The 23289-nt window shown below is 40.8% G+C and overlaps 1 protein-coding gene across 12 annotated transcripts in view; it reads right to left on the bottom strand.

Moving 5' to 3' along the window:
• Nucleotides 1-21489, bottom strand: part of NCAM1 (neural cell adhesion molecule 1) — a 297758-nt gene extending 276269 nt beyond the window's left edge. For 6 of the 12 annotated variants that reach the window (XM_076002515.1, XM_012761119.2, XM_012761124.2 and 3 more), the window contains exon 1: nt 21187-21429. In XM_076002515.1, coding sequence (XP_075858630.1) covers nt 21187-21238 — 52 coding nt within the window. In that variant the 5' untranslated portion in view covers nt 21239-21429. Of the gene's footprint in view, nt 1-21186 lie in introns of all 12 variants that reach the window. The other 6 variants (XM_012761117.2, XM_076002517.1, XM_012761132.2 and 3 more) reach the window with 3 other exon arrangements.
• Between the last annotated feature and the right edge of the window lie 1800 nt (nt 21490-23289).

Genomic DNA, 23289 nt, shown 5'->3' with positions numbered 1-23289 from the left:
GTGGCTAGGTTCTGTCCTTGATCCTCTCTGCTTCTTCCTCTAAATGGACTTATCTCCTGAGAGCCATCTACTACTTAAATGACTACAGATCTATGTCTCTAACATAATCTTTCCTAAAAACTCTATTTCCAGCTGTCTACTTGGCTTTTCTTCTGAGACAGTCCACTTTAACGTCAGGGTCACCTTGCCCCAAGCCAAACTATTATCTTTTGAAAAAATTAAAAGGCCCCCTTTTCCCCTTCCCCATTTCTGTTGTTACTAACATTCATTATTCTTCCCTGTGCCCCTAGCCTGCAACCTAAACCAACTCCATTCTTCCTTCTCTCCTATATCCAAACCAGTTGCCAAGTTCATCAATCTTCCCTTTGTAGTATCTCTTGCATAATACCTTGCTTTAACTTTCATAATCAAAATTCAAATTCAACCTTTATCACTCCACACAGCCTCTGTAGGAGTTCCCCCTACCCAACTTCAGAGAGAAGGGCAACAGATCCAACTTTCCAAAACATGTTCCCATCAAGTCATTCCTAGGCTCTAGCTCTTCCAATGACCTCCCAACTTCCCCACCGGCTGAGCAAGGCCACTCCCAGTTTAACCTTCAAAACCCTCAGTTCTTGTTTACTCACTGCCACCAAACCTTTGCAACACATGCCCAGCTAGAACTCTTTTTACAGTTCAATTCAGTAACATCTATTCCTCCTTTCAATCTCACCTATCAGTCAAAGGCGTAAATACACGCAGAATGCAGGAATGAATAAAGGCTACCTACAAGGGGCTCAGAATGAAACTGAGTCAACTGGGAACTTGTCAGGCACCTACTTGCAAGACAATTTGGTAATCACTGTACAGGACATGAAGATGTGCATTATGGTTAATCCCAAGAGAATCACCACATATAACATCTCATAGCAAAATGCATCCCAACTGTCAATCAAAATAAATTACAAACCTCTTGGGGGAAAAAAATCATATTGTAGGCTTGGTGCAGCCTGTATCATAAAATAAGCATGTCTGAAGAGGCACATCAAAACTTGACTGTTTTTGTCAATAGATATTAAATTCACTCTAAAAAATGAGAGCCACCTAATGAAAGTCAACAATTTCATTACAGTACAAATAACCTTTGACCCTTAACCTCTATCTATACATCTAAAACGTCTTACTTTGTAAAGACAGATTCGTACCTGAGATATTTGTGAATTATGCTTTAGAGAAGTTAAATCAGATGAAGTCTCAAAGGTCCTTCAAATTCCTTAAGTTCTCAAAGGTTAACTACTTCCACATGGCTCCTCTAAGTGATTCCGTAGCTTCTCCTTACAAAGCATCCTGGTGGAAAATCCACAAACTATCTAGAGTAGTTCCAATTCCAAGACAACCACTAAAAGATTTCTTCCTCTTTTAACAAAAGAGCAGTCCCATCAGAAATTCCTTACCAGTGTTCTAGAAAAGCAATGTAGTGTCTTCCCAACACAATAAATGCCATCTAAGAATTATTTAACCATTTTCACATTAATAACCACAGCATTATCTAATTAATATTTTATTTAAGATCACTAAGGAAGTTTCACATGCCAAGAAATACATCTTAAATCTATGTTATCCTGGCTTTAAAATGCAAGCATATGTATTGCATACCGCTTTATGGCTAATGAGCAAAAACAAATGAACACTTTTCTTCTGAAATTCAAGAATGTAAGATTATAAAATGCTGGAAATCATGTTATTCCAGTATCTATACACAAAGAAGGGATGATAAAACTACCAAAATGGTGCAGATGAGGGGAAGAGACTGACAATCAAAGCACACAACATAAGATACTACCATAGTACTAGCGTGAAGCTATTAGATTTGTGAAAAGGCTGATTCTCCTCTAATCTCCTATCCTGAGTAACAGCTCCACAAAATGAAAAGCGAATTCTACCCCAGTCAAAAGACATACGTAGAAGATATAAATGTTTCCCCTCTCACAGTAAGCAGACAGACATGATGTTTTAAGGAGCTAGGCATTTTGTGTGTGTATGTGTACATGTGCACACGCTCACGCATATATGTACACCAGGGGTAAACTTAGCATGCATTTTTTCAATAGTTCTTTCAAGAATCCAAATAAAATTATTTTAACTATTCTCATGGAGATGCAATGCTCACAACCTAAAAGTTAATAAGAATCAAGGATAAAAAAAAAAAATAAGAATCAAGGATAAATGTTAACAAGGACTAGGATTAAAATAAACCTTCACGGTTACAAGCAAACAAATGGCTAATGCAATTAAGGATCCTACATGACTAAAAAGCAGAATCAAGGCTCACCCATGTTGTAGTATGTATCAGGAGTTCATTCCTTTCTATTTCCCAATAATATTCTATTGTATGAATATAGCACATTTTTGGTCCTTTCATCAGTTTCATCAGCTGAAAGGACCAAAAGGTTGTTTCCATTTTTTTACTGTTATTAATGATGTTACATGAACATTAGCCTACAAATTTTTATACAGACATATGCTTTTATTTCTCTTGGAAGAGTAGAACTGCCGGTTCACATGGTAACTCTGTTTAAGAACTGCCAGACTGTTTTCCAAATGGGCTGCACCATTTTCATTCCCATCAGCAGTGTATAAAGATTCCAATTTTTCCACATCATTACTAACACTTGTTATTATCTGTCTTTTTGATTATAGCCATGGTGGAGGGTGTGAAGTAATATCTCATTGTGGCTTTGATTTACATTTCCCTGATGGCTAATGATGTTGAGCATCTCTTGGCCATTTGTGCTTATTAGCCATTTGTGTATGTTAGCTCTGGATTTTTCACAGATGGCCTTTACCAGGTGGAAGAAATCCTTTCTATTCCTGGTTTACTGAGTGTTTTTATCATGAGGGAGTGTTGCATTTTGTCAAATGCTTTTTCTGTCTATGGAGATGATCACGGGGGTTTTGATACTTTGCTGGTACATAATTTTACATACTTATGAAATCTATGCAATCCTAAAAACATGTAATGAATTCCATATTTTTATAAAAAGGTTTAGATTTATATTAACTAAAAACTCTAAAAATTATGTCTGTTAAACAAAATTATGGGAGACCCTTGTTTTGGACGGAGCTCTTGCACCAGGCCCCACAAGGACAGACCAAAACAGAATGGACTCACCCCCATTCAATTCCATATAATCAAACTGAAACTTTAAGGAAGCAGAAAGATTCCCAAACAGATCAGTTTTTCCTGAAAACAGTAGATTCTAGGCTACCTGAGTCAGTGTAATAAGCAAGTACCCTCAGTTTTAACACTTACAAAAAAGTAATCTGATGTTAACCAACCGGTTTTCCTTTTTTTTTTTTATTGTTTTGTTTCCTTGCTCCTACCTTACAAAATCCACTTGTCCAGTGGAAGCTCTCATTTTATTTTGTAGAATGGAGGCTTCCCCATTCATGAATCACAAATAGAAGTCTATAACTTAATTTGCTGTAGTTTTGACTTTTAACATGTCTGTTAAATTGTGGAGAAGCATATCAGTAATGTATTATTACAAATTTATTATGAAACTTATCTAGGGTCTTTTTAGACTAGTAAAAATAGTGGTGCTTTTTTTCTTTTTTTTATTCTACCAGTCTCAATTTTTTGTGGTCCTACTTTTTCAAACTACTTTTTGGCTACTTCTGTTCTTCAGAACAGCAGCCCAAATAAACCCTAAATGTCTATGGACTACTCTACATAAGCCCAAATTAAACAGAGTTTCCATATAGGTGAATATTATAGAAAGCAAGTCAAAACAGAAATGGTATCATCAAAGGATCTGTGTTCAACCATCAAATAAACAAATCTGTACAATATAAGAGGGCAACAACATGTAGTTTCACTAATAGTCAAATTTACCTAAACCAAGTAGTTTTTAGTAAATCCAGTGTGCAATCTTTCAACTTAGTTAACTACCTTCTGGCATTAAACAAAATCATTTCAAAGAATAGGTTCTGTCTCCATGATTACACACATTCTGTCCAAATATGTATACACAGATGATGGTGCATTTTCCCCCTTGTAAAATTCAAATCTAATTGGAAATGCTATCTCCTTACAGAATTTTTAAAGAGGTGCTAAAAACTCGTAGAGCATATTAAACCAGTTCAAAGTAACAGACAACCAAAATAAAAATAACTAATGTACATTTTGAGGTCTCGGAAACTGTATTGGCTAACATGGCTTTCACCAGCTAGAATTAGATCAGGAAGAGCTCCCATGAAGGAGATGAGAAGAGAAACATATTAAAAGGTCATGGTAGGAGATCTTATCAAAAGAAAGTCTCAATAACATTAAGAATATTTATTCTGTTTATTCTCAATGTTTACATTCAACCAATGAGTCTGAAAATACAATGAAGCAAAAAGGATGCCACTATTATTAAGATAATATATCATTTAAAATCAATTTGAGGAGCAAATTATATCTGCCAGCCATTAACCAAATCACATATTTTTAAAAACAAAGAAAAAACTTACACATAATGTACTTAATTTTACATTGTGTATCCCCACCCCACTCTACTCCCAAAACCCAAGCTCCTCAGATGCAGACGTTTTGGTTCATGTTTAATTCTTCTCCTAAGATTTCCAATATTGCATATACTGCCAGAATTTCATTCTAACTCTTTTTGGATACATAACAAGGAGAAAATGCTTACAAAATTATAGAGATCTACAAGAACACAGATTGCATCATAGAAAGATGAGTCACTTTTCTCTTCACCCCAACATGCAGGATCCTTACACACTGGGATTGGACTACACGAAACCCAGTGGCCAAAAGGGACTCTTCTTCCACAAAACACTGCACTAATTCTCCAGCATTCAGCTTTTCCACTTGAATGGAATAAAAACCCTTTTGAGAACAACAATTACAATCCCCCCATTTTTTTTCTCAGGCACACTATTGGACTTCTTAGTGCATGCACAATGCAAATAAGGCAAGCTTCCTTTCACAGAGTGATTAATATGCAAAGACAGCCTGCTTTTTTAGTAGGATGTGAAGAACCACCAACAAGCCTTTCTAAGCCCAGAGGTTTCTACAATTATTTCCACTGTTTATTTTTAAACAGAAGATTACACAATAACACCAAGCGCTTTAGCTCTGATTTGCCAATATTTTGTAAACAATGACAATTTAGATTTTAAGCCTTTTGTATCATATTTAAATCTATGTTCAACTATTGATTCCAACGTTATTAATTTTTTTCCGAATATAGGAAACTGACAAGCGATACTTTCTTTTTAAGAAACTGTACTTTGTTTTTAAACAGCAAATGATTTGTCTGGCATGAACCTTTGGAAAATTTGTGATTTTTTTAAGATTTATTATAAATTCCAAATTAAGACTAAGAAGTTACATTTTTCTAAAAGAGTTGTAACACTAGAAATTACATTTTAATAGTAATCCATCTAATTTACATGTCTCCTTATAACACTTGTGACTTTTCTAAATTATTATCAAATACAATATAAGGCTATTTTGATAGAAAATTAAATAAAAGTTGTTCAATAAAACAATGCTACAAAGAAAATACGATCTTTGTAGAATGGATTACATACATATGTACATTTAAGGAACATTTCTAACCACATTATTCCCTTGGTGATTTTTTTACCAGAGTTTCCAAGAAAATGCAAACCATATCAGATATGATCATTAGATCTTCCTTAATAAAAATTTCACTTGTCTCATCATTTTGTTTTTGGACTATCTCCACCTACAAAGTCTCATGAAGAGATTCCAATCACACAATTACCTGACATTTCCACTTAATGTTTTAAGCAAAAAATCATCAACAACTCAAAGATTTTGTTGTGGGTATTAATTTTTTAATCAATGGATTAAACATCAAAATGTAAATTTGATTTTTATGATCATTTTAAAAAACTCTATAGGTATAATTTTAAGATGTAAGATATGAATGAGACCACTTCAAACTGAATTTCAGTCAAAATATTTTTTAAAATGTATGTATATCGATTTCCATCATGGCCTAAATGAAGCCCATCTTCTTGCCAGCAATCCCAAATCCCAAGACATGTGACTCTGCCAGCCAATGATATCTACATACCATCAGGTTTTCTACAGCATAGGTATTAGCATCATTTCAAGGACATCAGCAAATCATTCAAGACATTTTTGTTTCCTTGTGAAGTTCTAGTGTCCAACTAGCACAAGTCACAAGTGCCCGGATTCTCCAGACAGTGTCAGATATATAACCAACCCCACCAAATTCATCTGTGATTTAAATTGTTTTTTCCTTCATATCTTTAAATGCTAAATTAAGAAATTTATAACTGAAAAAGGAAAAGTACTAATTTATTTTTTCTAGTCTACAAATAAAATGATAAAAGTCAAGACTAAATTGAACTCATTTTAAATCTCTGATGTTGAGCAAGTTAAAACAGTAATTTTAAACCCACTTATCACAAACAAAAGGTTTTTTCATTTAGAAATGCATATATAAATTGTTAAAATAATTACACATATTTACAATGGATGCTTTCTTAAAATATCTCCAACTATATATTTATTATTATGGTTAAACAAAATAATTTAACTGTCTGAGGTTTGTTTGTGACAGCTATTCTCTTAATATTACACAGGGCAGCAAAAGTATATAGCTCAGTGATATATTGATTTACCTCCCAGTGACTGCAAAAAGATCTACTGTGAGTATCTCTAGAACACCAAATAATAAATGATTATTCAGGTTTCTCATTTAGATACAAAACTACTCTTAAACATCTAAGTCAATTACTGTTTGAAGTGTTTATCTTCTAAAATATAATGGCTATATCCAGCTTGGCAATAAAGAAAGACAAACAATAAAAATATTCTTTTTATGAGAAGGAAGGAAGGGAATTGAACTGCCTTCAGGACCAGTTAGATTAATTGAGTCTGACTGGTAATTTAAATTCTGATTCCAAAACCAATTTAGCTCAAAATGACCTCAAATTGTAATCTAGGGCAGTTAATGGACTCCCTTTCAATCTCTTATCTTCAAAGAAAATCACATAATGTCCCTTTTTTGCTTCATTATGACAGATGGTTTTCTTTGATGAAAATTTTAAATTTTAAACATGTGATGAGTAACTTAAAGTTACATACACAAGAGGGGAAAAAAATCTGATAAAGAAATAAATAACTCTTAGTTACTATTTTCTGACATTTCAAGGTTGTCTCTGATGTCATTCCACAGGAATAAATACTACAAGTGTAAGCAAAAACAATTTAGAAAACGGTCTTGAATTTGTCACAAAGCTACCGAATGTGTTCATATTCTACCTCCAACTCCTACTCCCACTGCACAGAACACAGGAGTGATTCCATAAATACTGGATCAAGTGACTGTGTCTAGTAAACGTTCTTCTACCCAACCAAGTCTGGGACCTGGCCATTTGCAAATTTATTCATGAAACTGCTCTCTCTTGGTCTCCTTTGCACCATCCCGGCCACACCCATGTCTTTACATTCAAGAAACGTGGAATCTCAGGCCACCCTGGACTCTCTTGAGAAATCTTAAAGTTTAGAAAAGTTCCCTCAGAAATCTGGCCTCAACTCTTTGAACTGAAGTTGCGTTCACATTCCTCTTTTTAGGTCCTTTGCCTTTGATCAGCCCCTTAGAGCATTTACCTTTTCCTTTAAGAACTCCGCAAGCTTCTTTCAATCTCAGTAACTCTATACCAAAACGTGTGAGATAAAAGATTTTTCAAAAGTCTGCTTTGGACGGTAGCAATTACGAACCCTGCAAGATATAGGTTATCAGTGGGTTCTGAGTCTGCCCCAAAATGAAAGCTAGTATATCCCGTCATACCACTACCTTTCACCGCGCGCGCATGCGCACACAGGACTGCAAGCTACAGGAGGGCGGCAGCCATTATCGCTCCTCCCACCCCGCCTCACCCCAGCGGAAGACTGGATTTTTATCAATGGAGAGGCTGACCCAGATGGGCTTTGCTCTTGGGTACACTAGACTTTGATGAGGGGCAGAAGCGCCCTACTGAAAATAGAGAGATTAAAGGAAATATTGAGTACTGAAGAAAAATACCCACAACCCATTTCTCCCACTCAGCTGGGGGAAAAACAGGAGGCAGACTTACACACCATGCCAGCTGAGAAATGCTGAATTCTCTTAAATTGACCAGCCCAAGAGAAAATGTTAAGTGCTGGTGAGTGGCTGAGGACGTCCCTCACTCAAAAGACCGGGTCTCTGCACAGCCCTCCGTGCGCGTGACGCCCACGGCGCGGAGCAACAGACTTCCAAGGATCCTTGGAGTCTGAGGAGTGGAAGGAAACAACGGGAAACGCGAAAGGAGACACCAAAGCAAACATAATAAAGAGGAATTCAGAGGAAACAGACAACACAGGAAGCAAGCGGAGCTTTCCGAAATCCTCAGCAATAATGAAAGATATTGTATCACGAAAGAAGAGGATGCTCAAATAAGCCTCAGAGGCTTCTTTCCCTTACTTTTTCATTCTTCATGTTCCAAAGGACTAAGGTTGCCAGATAAATGACTTTCAGATTAATGAAGTGTCACCAGTATGATCTTTAGCAGCAACCATGATTTAAATATACTAAATGTTACGGCTCCACTATTGTGGCAAAATTGACAGGTTTGATATTAACCCTGTGCAAACAGAAAAGAGGTCTATATAAATCAATTTGATATTTGAAGTGCTATTTTTCTCAAAATCAAGATCTACTACTAGACTTCGCTTTCCACAGGAGGTAAAACAGCTATGCAACCAGCCATAGTATTTCTAACTCAGTTGCAACTCACAGTGATCCTGAATTCTTGGAAAATGAAAAATAAATGGAAAAAATGTGATTCTCATTATAATCAATACTTAAATCCAACACTAATTGTGTATTTCTTCACTGTGGACTTTAGCAGAAAGAAAGGAAATGGGAGAAAATTACAGAGCTCACTATGTGCCAAACAGTTGTATAAACTACCTCATTTCATCCTCACAATAACCCTATTAGGTGGGTATTATCCCTAATTTACAGATAAATAAACTGACCGTTGGAGAGATTAAATAATTGGTTCAAGGTCATGGAAACAGAAAAGCCACAGTACAAACCATAGTTTTGATACCAAAGGCCCATGGGGTACCACCTACAGTATGCACTGCCTCTAGAACACCAAAAGGAGATATTAAATTAAGAAAGATAATTAGTAATTATTAACCCAAATCAAAGAGCTTGCATTGGATTTACATAATAACAGGTCTTTAAGGCTGCCACGCTGTACCCTAAATCTAATCCTCATACAGCAACTACAGCCTAACTGGTGATTGGCAGCATCTCATTTAAACAGAATGGACACTCAAATGAAATATGAATAAAAGGACATTAGAAAAATAGTCAATCACAACCCTTCCCACGCCTTTGCTGATCAAAACAATACATCGAATTTGTGACAAGAAGAATCTTCAAAGATTTTGCTACCCACAGGGAGATTTTTAAAGGGTATAGAAAGAAAGATGTGAATATCATGGGCAATGATGTAAGAAGATAAAATTGTAAATAAAAATAATCAACTCACATGATAAATGAAATAACTGGAGGAAAACCCCTCAATTTATTCATTTCCTTTCAAGTGCCTTTGTCTCATGTCCTTTGCAAAGACTGCTCATCTCTCTGGCTCTTTCCGCAAGGTGCTCAGCTCAGTTCAGCATGTCCAGGTAGCCCGTAGGATGAAGCCTTCACCCACCCTAACAGCCCTTCTTTCCCTCTTTTTTGTTAAGTGTCCAGGATATCAGCTCTTCCTCAGTCTTTGACTCTAAGTAAAGAACTTGAATTTCACTATTCAAATGAAATCCCCGAGGTCCCTCTGAGTTTCTAACTTCCTTCTCATCTTCCTTATATTCTTAACCATGTTAAGTACTGCTGCCCTCGTTTTCCCTGCACTATTTGTTTTACAACTGAATATAAAGCAATATATGTCCATTACAGAAAACTCGGACAACATAAAAAGTAATTTACCTTCAACCAGTCTTGATGATGGAATGAGTGAAAGAGGTGTTATTTTTTTTGGTCTTCTTTTTAAAAAAAAAAAATTTTTTTTTTTTTTTAGAGACTAGGTCTCACTCTGTCGCCTAAGCTGTAGTGCAGTGGTGTGATCATAACTCACTGCATGCAGCCTCAAGCTCCTGGGCTCAAATGATCCTCCTGCCTCTGCCTCCAGGGTAGCTGGGATTACAGGTGCCAGCCACCATGCCCAGTGGCATATTTTTAACAACACTGGGATTATAGCTACAAATACTGATTGTTTCCAACTTTTTTCACTTCACATTATTATACTTTTCTAACCTAGGCATCACATCACTGATCTCTGCTTCTGTCCATCTGCTCAAAATTACTTTCTGAATTATAGACAAGATACCATTCTACATGCTACATAAATACAACAACATAAATATTTCTGGGTGTGATAATGACCCCACAAAGTACTGACTATAATTCATGGTGTTTTTTTCTCCACTCAAAGAATATAAAAATACAGACTACTGTGACCTTTGAGTTTTCTTGGTTTCCTTAGCTAGCCTCTCTCCATTCCCTCCCAAACAGGCAACATGCAACTCACCTCCACCCTTCCTCTCAGCAGAGCCCAGTCCTTCCTTCAAAGCTTCCTTGAACTCTCTCTTGCATTGTGAACAGTTCTCCAAGCACCCCTGGTTCCCAGGCCATCTTTGTCTTGCCTCTAAAATGTTAGGTGCCCCACATTTTGGCTGTGGATGCCACCTGGTATTCCTAATTATCTTTTCACTTCCGAATAGACAGTAAGCTCTCTGAGGTCAAGGTATGATATTAATATTTAGGAAGCAAGGGTGTGTACCTGTAGTCTAAGCTACCCTGGAGGCTAAGGTGGGAGCCCGGGAGTTTAAGACCAGCTCAAGCAACATAGGGAGACCCCGTTTCATAAAAGGGTATGACATTTAGAGTTTTATTTTGTTTTGTTTTTTCACACCCTGCAGCTAAGACTACTAAGATGCTCAGTAAGTATTTTTGCTGTCAATTCTTCCCCTCCCTGACAACCCATTAAGTCCTTCTAATGTACTCCCTCCCTCTCCACTACAGACTGCTTCACCCTCTCTCTAGTCCAGCATTCCTCCTTCTATGACAGTAGCTTTCAAACTCTTTTGAACTGAGCCACGATGTAACTGGGTTACGTGTTTTATAAACACACTCACACACACACACTGAAACAACAGTTCCTCAAAGCTGTACTTACCTTTATGATATAAAACACACTCTCTTTTCTATTCCATTTCATTCCTTCCTCCCTCCTTTCTCCTTTTTTCCTTTTCTTCCTTCTTTCCTTCCTTCTTTTTTTTAATGTATACAGAGGCCAACTAAATAGATTTCACCACCCACAGTTTGCAAAATACTGACCTACAAGTTAAGATAGTAATCTGCCCAAACTTTGCTAAAATCTAAGGTATCTATTCATTTCCCCATCATGTTAACAGTACAGTGATTTTTTTTTTTCACTGCTTCAAGTTTGTGACTTTTAAAAATCTTTCTCTCACTCAGTCATCTACCATTTGTGATCTGTCATCTAATACCCTTGCTGGTTGATTTGTCATCTCTAACATCTCAGCTATGCCCTTTTTATCCATACCCAAAGTCATTACAAGTATCTTTCCAAAATTATCTGCTTTATAAAATACATCACAGTTGGGTTTCTTTAATCTAACAAGCCCCTCTGGCAGTACATAAAATTTAAATTGTATAAAGTTTTTCAGCTACATGTCTACTAATAAAAGGCACGGTTATGAAATATTTTCATTTGCAAACCATTTCACATATATGATCGTATTTTGTTTGTATATTTAAATGAGGAAACTACAGTTAAAAGAGGTTAAGTAATTTATATACATTCACTTGGCTAGTTAGTAGTGGAGCCAATGCTTGAACTCAGATCTTTTGAATCTAAGCCCCACAGTACCCTTTCGCTACATACAAGTCTCCCTATTAGTTTAGCAAGATACTTTCACTGGTCTCAGAGCCAGCTTTAACTGGCTCTTCTGCTCCCAGCCTCTGCATTCGCTATCATCTGACTGATGTTTCATACAAAAATCTTTTTGCCAACCCTTTACATTGTCCAGCCACTATGGCGTGTGCTATATAAAACCAAAATTCCCTTTAAGTGCTGCAATCATCTCTATCAATTTGCTCCTACTTATTTCTCTGCTAATTCATAGCTAGCCTCTAACACAGAGCCTGGCACAGCACATGTTCACAGGATAGCTGCTACTGCTGACTATCCTCTGAATCACTTTTAAAAATGATGTTTCTAACATCTCCAGCAGCACCCCTCTCCTTTGTCTAGCATTTAAGATTTTGATATGAGCTGCCCCGATAACCAGCCTTTAACTGCTCTTCAATAGCGATTCTTTGGCCAGACCCATCTCCCCTTGCAGGGAAACAGGCCCTCCCCTCCCTATTTATCCTTAGGTGCGTGGAGGCTGCATCAAGTACTAACTTTTCCACACTGTTTTTCAGACACTAAAATCAACCAAGATGATGTCTACCTTTCTAAGCAATTTGCACAGTTACTGCCTGCCTCCTTCCCTTGGGCACTTATTCATATAGTATATTTAGTGTGTTCCATGATTTCTACTAAACTAAGTGTCTTCTCCTCAACAACCTGCAAGCTTCTGCAGGGACAATACAGCACAGTATTCTTTCATTTATTTTGTCCCCCTGCGCCCAGCCTCTAGCACGGAACTTTGCTCATCATATTTACAGTACCAGGCTCTTTTTAAACAAACATTTCAAATAAAATCTCCATTCAAGATAAACGTTTTAAAAGCACATGTTGGCCGGGGACAGTGGCTCACGCCTGTAATCCTAGCACTCTGGGAGGCCAGGGTGGGTGGATTGCTCAAGGTCTGGAGTTTGAAACCAGCCTGAGCAAGAGCTAGACCCCCATCTCTACTATAAATAGAAAGAAATTAATTGGTCAACTAAGATATATATAGAAAAAATTAGCCAGGCATGGTGGCACATGCCTGTAGTCCCAGCTACTCGGGAGGCTGAGGCAGAAGGATTGCTTGAACCCAGGAGTTTGAGGTTGCTGTAAGCTAGGCTGACGCCACGGCACTCACTCTAGCTTGGGCAACAAAGCAAGACTTTTGTCTCAAAATAAATAAATAAATAAAAGCACATGTTGAGTACCTACTTTCCATATGTGATTTTATTTAAGCCACTGAAACCCTTAAGGGAGGTGTCATTAAGCCCATTTTACAGATGAGGAAACAGGCTCAGAAGGGCCACAACTTGCAGAAGTTCAGTTGGTTGGTCCAGACCTGTCCGACCCCACAGCTCTTGATACTGCCACTCACTGTGGTCAGACTCTGCCAGCCCAGAAGCCTCAGGGACCCACATTTGCTTGGCATGTATTCCAATGCTATATATATTCGAATTATCCTTGCTTTAGGAAAGGATGAAATGCAGCCAACTGGTATAAGTTATGGCCCCAGCTCCACCTCCATAAGTCACTTAACCTTTCTCAGTCTCTTAAAAACCGAATACAATCTGGCCTTACAGAACATTTTTTTTCCTCCTAATCTCTGACCTCTCCTTCCCAAGCACCCCCACGCTGCTCCCCAAACACAACTGTATTTGTGTCTCGACCACTGTTCCAGGTGTTTGTGCTGCTTCAATCCCCTCTTGTCCTGTTCTACCTAGTGAAGGCAAACCCATCCCCTGAGCCCAGCTCCAGGGAGTATCAAGCAGAATTAATTCCTTCCTTCCTTGGGGTCCAATAGCATTGCATCCATGCCTCTATTTGTAACTATAGTATGTCTCGCTCCCCTTCTCGGTGGTAAGCTCTCGAGGCAGAGGCGTTTCTTCCTGGACTTTATAACCTGAAACCGGGCACAGTTCTTGTAGCTATTTGACCTTCTCAAGGCTTCAGGAAGGTTTGTTGAATTAAGGAATTCGGGAATGTTTGTTGTAATTCAACATTTGTTGAATTAAGCAATCAATCATGCTCTAAAATGAGAATACCATCTGTTCTTCCTATGTCACAGAGTTGTTTAAATGTTACATCCTCGCCTCCCCAACCACCAAATCCCCCCATAGTCTCTCATGCTCTGCTTTTCCCTTAAGTTTTTATCTGAATATGTCATTATAAATATGTGAATATGTTTTACGTTTTTAATGTCTATCTTCCTCTGCACCAGTAGGCTGGAAGCTCCTGGAAAACAGGGAAGATATGTGCTTAGTTCACCCCTATATTCCCAGCACCCCGCACAGAGAAAGTCCTCAATAAATATTTACTGAATAAATGATGTGAAGATTAAATGATATAATGCATATGGAAGTGTTTTGTAACCAGACAGTGATGATTAAGATGTAATTATTGGTATTATGTATCCAGTTTATCTCCTTTTGGATAGCTAAAACAAAATCTTTAGTCTCTTCTCCAATATCGTATGCATTTAGTTGGCAAAACTACTCCTTGCCCTGCCAATCGGGCGCTTTATGTTTGACTCATTTGAATAATAGCAATTGCTTTGTTTTATTCAAGTTAGTAATTTACAAAAATATCATCAGTGAGAAATATCAAATCAGCGCAGATCTCACTTAATGTTTTCTGTAAAATAAAGGTGAAAAAAACTTCTTTTCAAAAATGACTTTGATTTCAGTATCATTCTCATCTTCAAAGCACTTAGCAAACTACCATTATGAGGCGCATGTTTAGCAAACTGGAACCATTAGCTTATATTCTCAAACAAGTGGGTCCAACCAGACGAAAGTATAGTTGCTGGACTTTTTTATGGTTCCTCAAAGCATGGGATCCTTCCAAGGTTCTGAGGAATGGGAACCTGGCAATGTGTTCTCATGGTCATGTGTTTTCTAAATTTTACAAAAGCCAGAAAGTTTTGTATTTTCTTTAAAGGAGTCTTTCAAAATTGTATACCCTTCAGGCTCCTTGATAACCAGATCCACCCTTGAGCTAATGGCTTTCAACCTTATAATCAGACCGCTTTTCTCTCCAAAGTTTTCACAACCAACATGGCAGTGCAGGCATACTTAGCAACCAATTTTTTAAGTCTAATTGTCATCGTTGAAGAAGTCACATTCTCTTAATATCCTTTTTTAAATGCTTCTAAAAAGAGAGCACCATGTATGAATAATTATTTTTTTTCTAAATCCCCATACATCCTTCTTCCTTATTAATAAACACAGCTTACATGCACTGAAGTCCTGTGATCTCTAAAATATTCACAACTCTAACACGTAAGCATTACTAATACTGCTGTTTCACAGAAGAGGAAAGTGAAACGTGGAGAAGTTAAGTAACTTGTCCAGGATCAGGCAGCTAGTAAAAGATACGGCTGGGGTTTCACCCTAGGGTTGTCTATCTCTTAATCTCCATGCGTTACTACTCCCAGGATTCCTTGACAGCAGAAATTATGTCATCTCACTCCTTTGTGATTCCCCGCAGAGCTGGGGATAAAAAGCTGGCACTTGATAAACATATTTGATCAACTATTTAAAAGAATACCTAATGTAACACAAGCTTAGTGTGACATTATTATGAATATTCCTAAATGATGAGGTAATCGGATATACCAAAGGAAGAGATTAATATACAGCACAAGGCATTTTACACGTTATCTCAGGAATGACACCAAATAGAAAGCGAAAGCTCAGATACTGCCAGTATTTGCAGCTACAAATCAAAAAGTACTCAGTGAGAGTATATAGTGGAATGTAGGTTACATGGAAGCCTTTTAAATCCTATCAGCCGTGTAATCTTTGAATGCAAGAAAGCATTACATATATTTGGGAGGAAAAGAATGCATGGCAGTTTTATTAAAATCTGTTTTTCAAAAACATACATAACACAGGACAGACCAAATGGCTTATCCTTTTTATTGCAGTCCTTTATGTCTCCACTTTCGTAGAAGCCAAATTAATACTGCAGGAAGGGAAAAGTGTATCAACCTAACTGAAAACCAGTTAACTCACTGGCTGCACGTAGCCATGGCTTAAGAGCGTTTTAAGTGTAATGTATTGAAATTGCCTGAAAGGCCGCCATTTGGCACCCAGACCAACATCAAAAAGCAGTGCTACTAATGAGCATCTGCAGCTAAGAGACAGTATTTCAACAACATGAAATGAAAGGGCATAATGGCACCACTGCCAACGCCAAATAATTTACATCCCTTTACATCAGTGAATGGTTTTAAGGTTTGGCATCAAGAGTTAATAACAAAAAGGGCCAGAGGTGACATGGCTATGACCTTCAGATTGACTTCTGTATTCTCTTGCCCTACAGTAGTCAGCGCATCTACCCGTTTTATTGCAAATGGTTTCACTACAATGTTTTTTAATATTAAAATGCTGAAGCTCATAGAAATCTAATCATTAGGATTCAGAGAGGGCCCTGGGCATTTCCCCTTTCCTAAGAGGCCATTTCTTACAACATTGCTCAGTGATTCATTGAGTATGTTAAGAAACATATAAAATCCTTTTTCTGAATTTTACTCAGAATTCTTTCTTCTTAACCAAAGCAATCTTTGCCTTTTTTGTTCAAAGCTCAAATGACCATTATTTCACACAGCCAAATGATTGTTTTCAATTTTGTTCAATTCGTAACCCACTTTTAAGACTATTAAAATGCTTTTTGTAATTTGCTGCCATTTCTTTTAAAGTTCCAGACATTTCTAGCCTATACATTTGTTTAGATTGATACACTTAAGAATGGTCAATTATGGCATTTACATTAAACTATGTGTCTTGATGCCGCCATAAAACATTTGTGTGCTCTAAAACCGAATACTTAAATATTACAGGAGAGCCTTTTAAAGACGTCTTTGTCTCCTCCCAGATAACGGACTGTTCCCCACAGACTGACGGGGGCAGGTGCGGTCCTTTCTTTCCCCGCCTGCCAATTGGTTCTGCTCTCCATCACCACAAACCCAAGCTCATCAGGGAAAGTTCAAACCGTTCTTTAGCAACAGGTAGTCAATCACTTATTTTACACTAAGTCTGGAAGGACTGTCTGTAAAGTGTCTTTGGAGGTCTGCCAGTAGTATTGAAGCCACTTTCAGTCTGGAGAGCAGCCACAGTTCTTCAACACTGAAGACGTAAATATGGAGAGTTCATCAAACCAATACTAAAAAGAAGCTTCTTCACCTTGAAAAATTAAGTGGTTGCATCAGAAATTCCAAAGTCCATATTTCAGACAGTGTAAAGTTTACAAAATGCTGTCTATAATTTGAGAAACTGAGTTCTGTAGCGAACAAAAACATCTGTCATGTCTTAAGATTCGCTTTTGAATGACAAAATGGTGCTATTTATTTTAAGAGGCAATTAAGACATTGTTCCCTGTGACAGAAAAATACAGATATAAGTTACTTACATTAAATTACATATTACCTATCTGAGGGATTCAATTAATGGTGAATGTATAAAGCACTATGCAAAAACTTCGTGAATTTGGGGGTTCTGCGTGACTAATTTCTCCTTCTTGTTGCTGCCTTGAGTAAACACCCACATCTCTTGCAAATAACACACCCACAGCATATTTTTCTTAGTTTTTTGTGGGATTTTGGGGGGTGATTACTACCTTGAACTATCAACTGCAAGAAACCAGTCACCAGTTAAATCAACAAATTCTTGGTTCAACCAAATTAGCATAGGAAGACTTAGTGGAACCTCCTTTACTGAACACAGATACATCCTGGTATTTTCTGTTATTCCAATATTATTTTAAAAACAAAGAAAAGATCCTGGGTAAAGGTGTCTGGAAAAAAGTCATAAAGATCAATAATTTGGGGTAAGAAAGAAGGAACTTCATGAAGAATTAATTCTAAAAAATAATGCAAGACTAATGAAAATTTAACCAGGTTGGAAGATATTTAGGACCTCCATAATGAAAATAGTTACTCAAAAACTTAAATGATAGGCCACCCTTATACAATGTCTGGGTTATATTCTCTTTTTGTTTTTAACTCTCCAATTTTAAATAAATTCTCAGTTTTAATATTTTAAATTATGCTAATATTTATGAAAAGAAAATAATCTTTTGAGGGTTTGAATAGAGTTATAACAGGTTTCCAGTTTCTTAAATATGGCTGTATTACATTTGGTTAAATTTTGTTCAGAAAGACACAAATCCAATCTTAAAATAAAAATCAACAAAAAAATATATGTAGCTTGCCATAATTGTGCTCACAGAAAACTCTGCTGAAACTCATCATTCATTTATCTAGGGATATTATATCAACATATGCTTTACTTGTATGTTAGCTTTTGGAAGATTGCAAAGGTGCTCTTTTGTTCTTAATCTGGTGTTATCTTGTTAGAAACCTAGCCCTATCCACTCCTTGACTCTTCCAAGTAAAACTGGCAGAAGATTGTAAAATTAGGAGGTAAACATGTGACTTAAGCTAATGTTTGTAATGTTTTGACTTAACCTAATGATTGTTCAAGCAAACAATTTTTCCACCCAACATCCGAAATTGCTTCTAGAATAGGCTCAAATTTACTATGCAATTCCATAACCTTTCATTGTATTCCTAAAGAGCAGAAGACACCAAAACGAGAGAAGTGCAGCCAACCTGATTCATTTCATATGTTAAGGCTAGAGTGCCTTATATCTAAATTGTCATGCGTAGAGTGGAGCACAGAGCCTGAATTACATCTATCATTGCCCATGGAGATGCTACGACGTTTGAAGCCATATATATGTGTGTGTATACACACACACACACACACTTATGCGTGTTACATTGTTTTTATTTTCTTCCTGACTCTCTGACTTGACTTCCATTTTTTTTAACTATGGTAGAAACAATAAAGGAAAATTATTTCCCTTTGGAAAACCATTCAACTTCTTTCTTTTGTTAAGTAACCTTGTATGTGTTTCGTGTTCAGCCCTCTTTCCAGCTTCAAGGTATTGGGGCCAGGAACGAGAACGCTTTCATTCCAGGGAACACTGGTCAGAAGGCCACCCTTGCCTGGGCATCCACGAACACCTCAACGTGGGCTTTCCTGGGCGTGTACTCGCCTGCAACTCCCACAGGCTCCAAACACTGAGGGTCACACCCACCACGGTGATGGAAAGCACGACCAGGCGATCCCCCACAAAGATCGGTGTCCCTTGTCACTCTCCCAACCAGAGGGGAGGAGGTCTCAAACACACACACACACACACACCCATGCGAACAAGCACCTCCACGGGGACCCACGGGCGCGAAGGGGAAAGGTATGCCCGGGGCGGCCCCGACCAGGTGGCAGCGGAGACCCGGCGCCCAGCGGACGAGGCTGGGTCCCCAGATCCGCGCCCCGCCAAGGCCCGGCCCCCGGCCCGCCCCCGCAGCGCCCCCGGCCCGCGGCCGGCCGGTCGGCGCACGCGCGTCGGTGCGCCCTGCCACGGCGCGCTCGCAGGCGACGCGCTCCGGCTGCGAGGGTGTGTGCTGCACGGGGCGGTGGGATGCTCCAAGTCGGCGTGAAACGGGCGAGAGTGGGCAAGCGCGGGCGGGCAGGACCAGGGCACCTCCCGGCGACCACCTCGTCTCCATTTTATTCCCTCGCCAACTGCGGGGCGGGCGCGGGGCCGGCCGCAGGGCGGGGCTGCTCGCGGCGGGCGTGAGCGAGACCGTTAGGCTGGAACACCGGGAGACGGTCCTGGCAGCCCCGGGCCGCCACCCGCGCCGCAATAAAAGCCTCTCGCGGCTTCCCGCCCAGCCAGCCTCGCTCTGATTGGTCGCCATGGGAGGGACCCGAGTTGGCTGGAGGTGGCGGCCGAGCGCTGCTCTCGTGCCGCCCGCGGAGGGGGTGCTCTGGGTGCTCCCGGCCCGCCCCGCGAGTTCCCCCACCCGGGCCCGGCCGCCCAAGGCAGGTACAGCGGCACCTGGCAGCGGCGACCGCGACGCGCAGCCGCTCCGCCCGACTCGCTTCGGGCGCTTCCCGGCACACGCCCCTCGCCCAGAATGTCCGCCCGACCCGCCCAGCTCTCCGCAGCCCCTGCTTCTTTTCTTCTCCCCCTCCCGTCCACCAGCGCCAAGCGCAAATGCTTGGGTGGGGGTGGGGGGAGCAGCTGGAGGGGAGGGTGGGCACGCACGGAATAATTTTCCGGGGAGGCCGAGATGGAAATAGCCGGGATGAAATGCACCTCCCTCGCGGCTGCCGAGGTTCTCTGGGCGGCGGCGCAGCCCGGCCACCCGCGGCAGCATCGCTACTGTCTTCCTCCCGGCTCCCTATTGTTCGCACTTTGCCAGGATGAGGAACCTCGCCCAAAGAAAGGGGCCTGGGGAGAGGTGTTTCGGGCGGCTACCTGCCATTCTTCCCTCGCACCGTGCACACGGGGCTCGCCGTGCGTGTAAAGGCACACGCGCACACACGCGCGCACACACCAGGCAGCCCGATCACGCCCTCCTCGCCCTCCGCCCCTCCGCACTTCCTCCTGTCAAAACGCGGCGCTCGACCCTCCCAGCCCTGCGTGCAGCACCGGGCCGAGGGTAGGCTTCGCAACTCCCCAGCAATTTGGCAAATGAGAAACTAACGTCATATCGACGGGGGTGCAGCAGCGGCCACGCAGCCCCGCGGTCCTGCCCGTTTTGCCCCATTCTGCAAACCGTTACTCGGCCTGGGGCGGAGGGTGGGGGCGAAAGCAGCGAGCCCCACTTCATTAGACCCGGGGAAATAACGCCCGTGGGTGGCTGCCCTGCCCTTATTGTTCACTCTTCCCGGAGCCGGGGCTGGCATGACCCTTCCCCGGAGGAATCCGAGCCTGTGCGGCGGCACCACCCGAGCCGCGACATCCCCCGCCCCGCCGCCCGCCGCCCTCAGGAAGGAGCGCTGCCCATCGCTGGCTGGCGCGGCCGCAGGGTCCCGGGCAGCCGGCCGGCCCCGCTCCCACCGCCGCGGCCACACGGAGTGGGGACGGCGGGCGCGCCGGTGGGGCGCCGGGCGCTCGCGGCGCGGGAGGCAGCCCGGGTGCAGCGCAGCCCGGGAGGGCGCGGGGTCCGGCTGGGCAGCAAGGGCGACGCGCTCCTTTCCCGGCTCGCCGAAGATGACCAGCCTTCGCAGTCCACGTAAAACCACCCCAAATAACAGTGCTCCTCCGGGAGCAGTAGTGGGAAGGGGGTAATTAGCAAATCAGACTGAGAATTAAAAAAATAAAATGTACCTGCAGTTCCCAGGAAAAACAAAGTCCAGATGAGATCCTTAGTTTGCAGCATTGTAATCTGCTGGCCGGGAGGGATGTTCTTGCCGCGGTAAATTCTGTGCCCCCCCTTGCAGCGAGTGTGGACGGCGGCAGAGCAGCAGACCTAGGGGCAGACAATTGCCAGGCTGAGTATGATTATTTTTGCAGAATTGTTTCCTGCCAGCGGCTGCTGAGCTGCGTTCACGCGCTGATCGGAGAATGAGTGACAGTCCCAGCCTCAGCACACTCGCAACTCGGAGATCCTTGCGCTGGCCCGGGTTCGCTTTGATGGAACTGGGGATGCGAGCGGGGGGCGGGGGGGCGGGGGTGAGAACCTCACTGTGTCCTTCCACCACGCCGGCCACAAATAGTGCCGAGCATCAAGGAGGTAAGAGAGACAGGGGAGGCAGATGCGGCCGCCTGCAAAACGCGGCCTGGAGCCGCCGGGGGAGCCGGGCTCTTTCACACGCACACTCCCGGGCGGAGCTAGGGCTGCTTCTTTTCACACTTCCCCCCACGCCTTCGCAGTCGCTCCTGCCATCTAGCAGGAGTTCCTTAATTAGGAGTTTGGATATTTTAATAATTAGTAAATAATGAAAGCAAGACCTTAGGTTTGGTTAGCTTTTTAAAGTTGTCGAATCCCTTCATTTGGAGTCTAAGATCCTTGTGACACAAGGATAGCCCAGGACTTGATTCTTTTTTTTTTTTTTTTTAAGGACAGAAAAATTAGAAATTTGGAGAGGGGTGGGGGTTTCTGTCGCTGGGTTTTGTTTTGGTTTTGTTTGTTTGTTTGTGTCGTCCTGACTATGAAGTTTGCTCTCCCACAGAGAGGCAACGCGCAGCACAAGTCAGCAGATCCCCTGGGAAGGCGGTGGGAAGCGACTTAAGTTAGAAGACAACGCAGATGTTTAGAAGGAATTTACTGAAAGGGAATGTTTTCTCGTTTATAAATGCTGGAACCTGTGGTCTCTGTTATTAAAATGGCCAAGCCTTTTATGTAGGTATTATGATATAGAAGTGATATCAAATAATATTTTCTTACAAGGGGACGCAGCCTTAATTCTTAAAGATATTAATGTAGAATATTACCGAGGTACCAACACAAAGGGCTTTGATGAATCTTACAGCTGTGTTTTTAAAAATAGGGTGGAGGGGGGCAGGGTGAAAATAAACATGTCTCAGTACCTGCAGGCTTTAGCGTGTAAGGAACAAAGGTGTTCTCGATGTGGGACTAGCCTACTAGCCTAGCACACGAAAACCCTCTCTCAGAGGAAGCCTGCCTAAATTCAGAGGCAACGAAGCATCAATGTTACCAGGTACTCCCTTTTTCTTTAAAGGTCAGAGTCTTCCTGCTGTAGCACTTTTTGAAAACCCATCCTCTGCTGGTGGACCAGCCGCCCTCCGTTACTGGAGAGACCCGGTCTCCTCCTGTATAGCAGACCAAGCGGGCTACACCAATACACTGTGATTTTGGGGGGACCCCTGAAAAGTATTTCTTCCCCCAAGTAAACCTTTCACAACATTTACTTTGTAATATTTATCTTACACCAAACATAAACAATCCAAAAATAACAGAAAACTAGAAAGAAGTAAAAATAATACCAAATCCCACAGATTCCAGAGACACCCGTGTATTTCCTGTCTTCCGTATATGCAAATGATTTTTATAATTGACATATTATAGTAGCAATTTGAATCCTGCTGATTTTGCCTAACATTTCAATATAAGCATTTTCCTGGACCATTAAAAAGCCTTTCTGAATATTTTTATAGCTACGTAATATTTCTTCCTGTGCATGATTTTTCAATGGTTTCCCCGTGGTTGGATATTTAGATTGTTTCAAGAGTTTGATAATATAAATAATACTTTATTTGGACATCTTTCCACAAATATTTGTTGAACAACCACTGTGTTTAGCCCTGTCCTGGGTACAGTGGACTATGTACTTCTTTTTTAATAGTTGCTATATTTAAGTGTCTAAAATTACCACATTAAATATTATAAATTTATATGGATGAATATATCAGTTCCATTGCTTAAAAAGAGGTTTTGGTAGTAAGGGAAGATGAGAGAACAGGCTGGGG

This window comes from Microcebus murinus, chromosome 4 (assembly GCF_040939455.1).
Source record: "Microcebus murinus isolate Inina chromosome 4, M.murinus_Inina_mat1.0, whole genome shotgun sequence".
In the NCBI taxonomy this organism is placed as follows: domain Eukaryota; kingdom Metazoa; phylum Chordata; class Mammalia; order Primates; family Cheirogaleidae; genus Microcebus; species Microcebus murinus.
The sequence above is the reverse complement of the archived record's forward strand: the minus strand, read 5'-3'. Positions and strand labels throughout refer to the sequence as shown.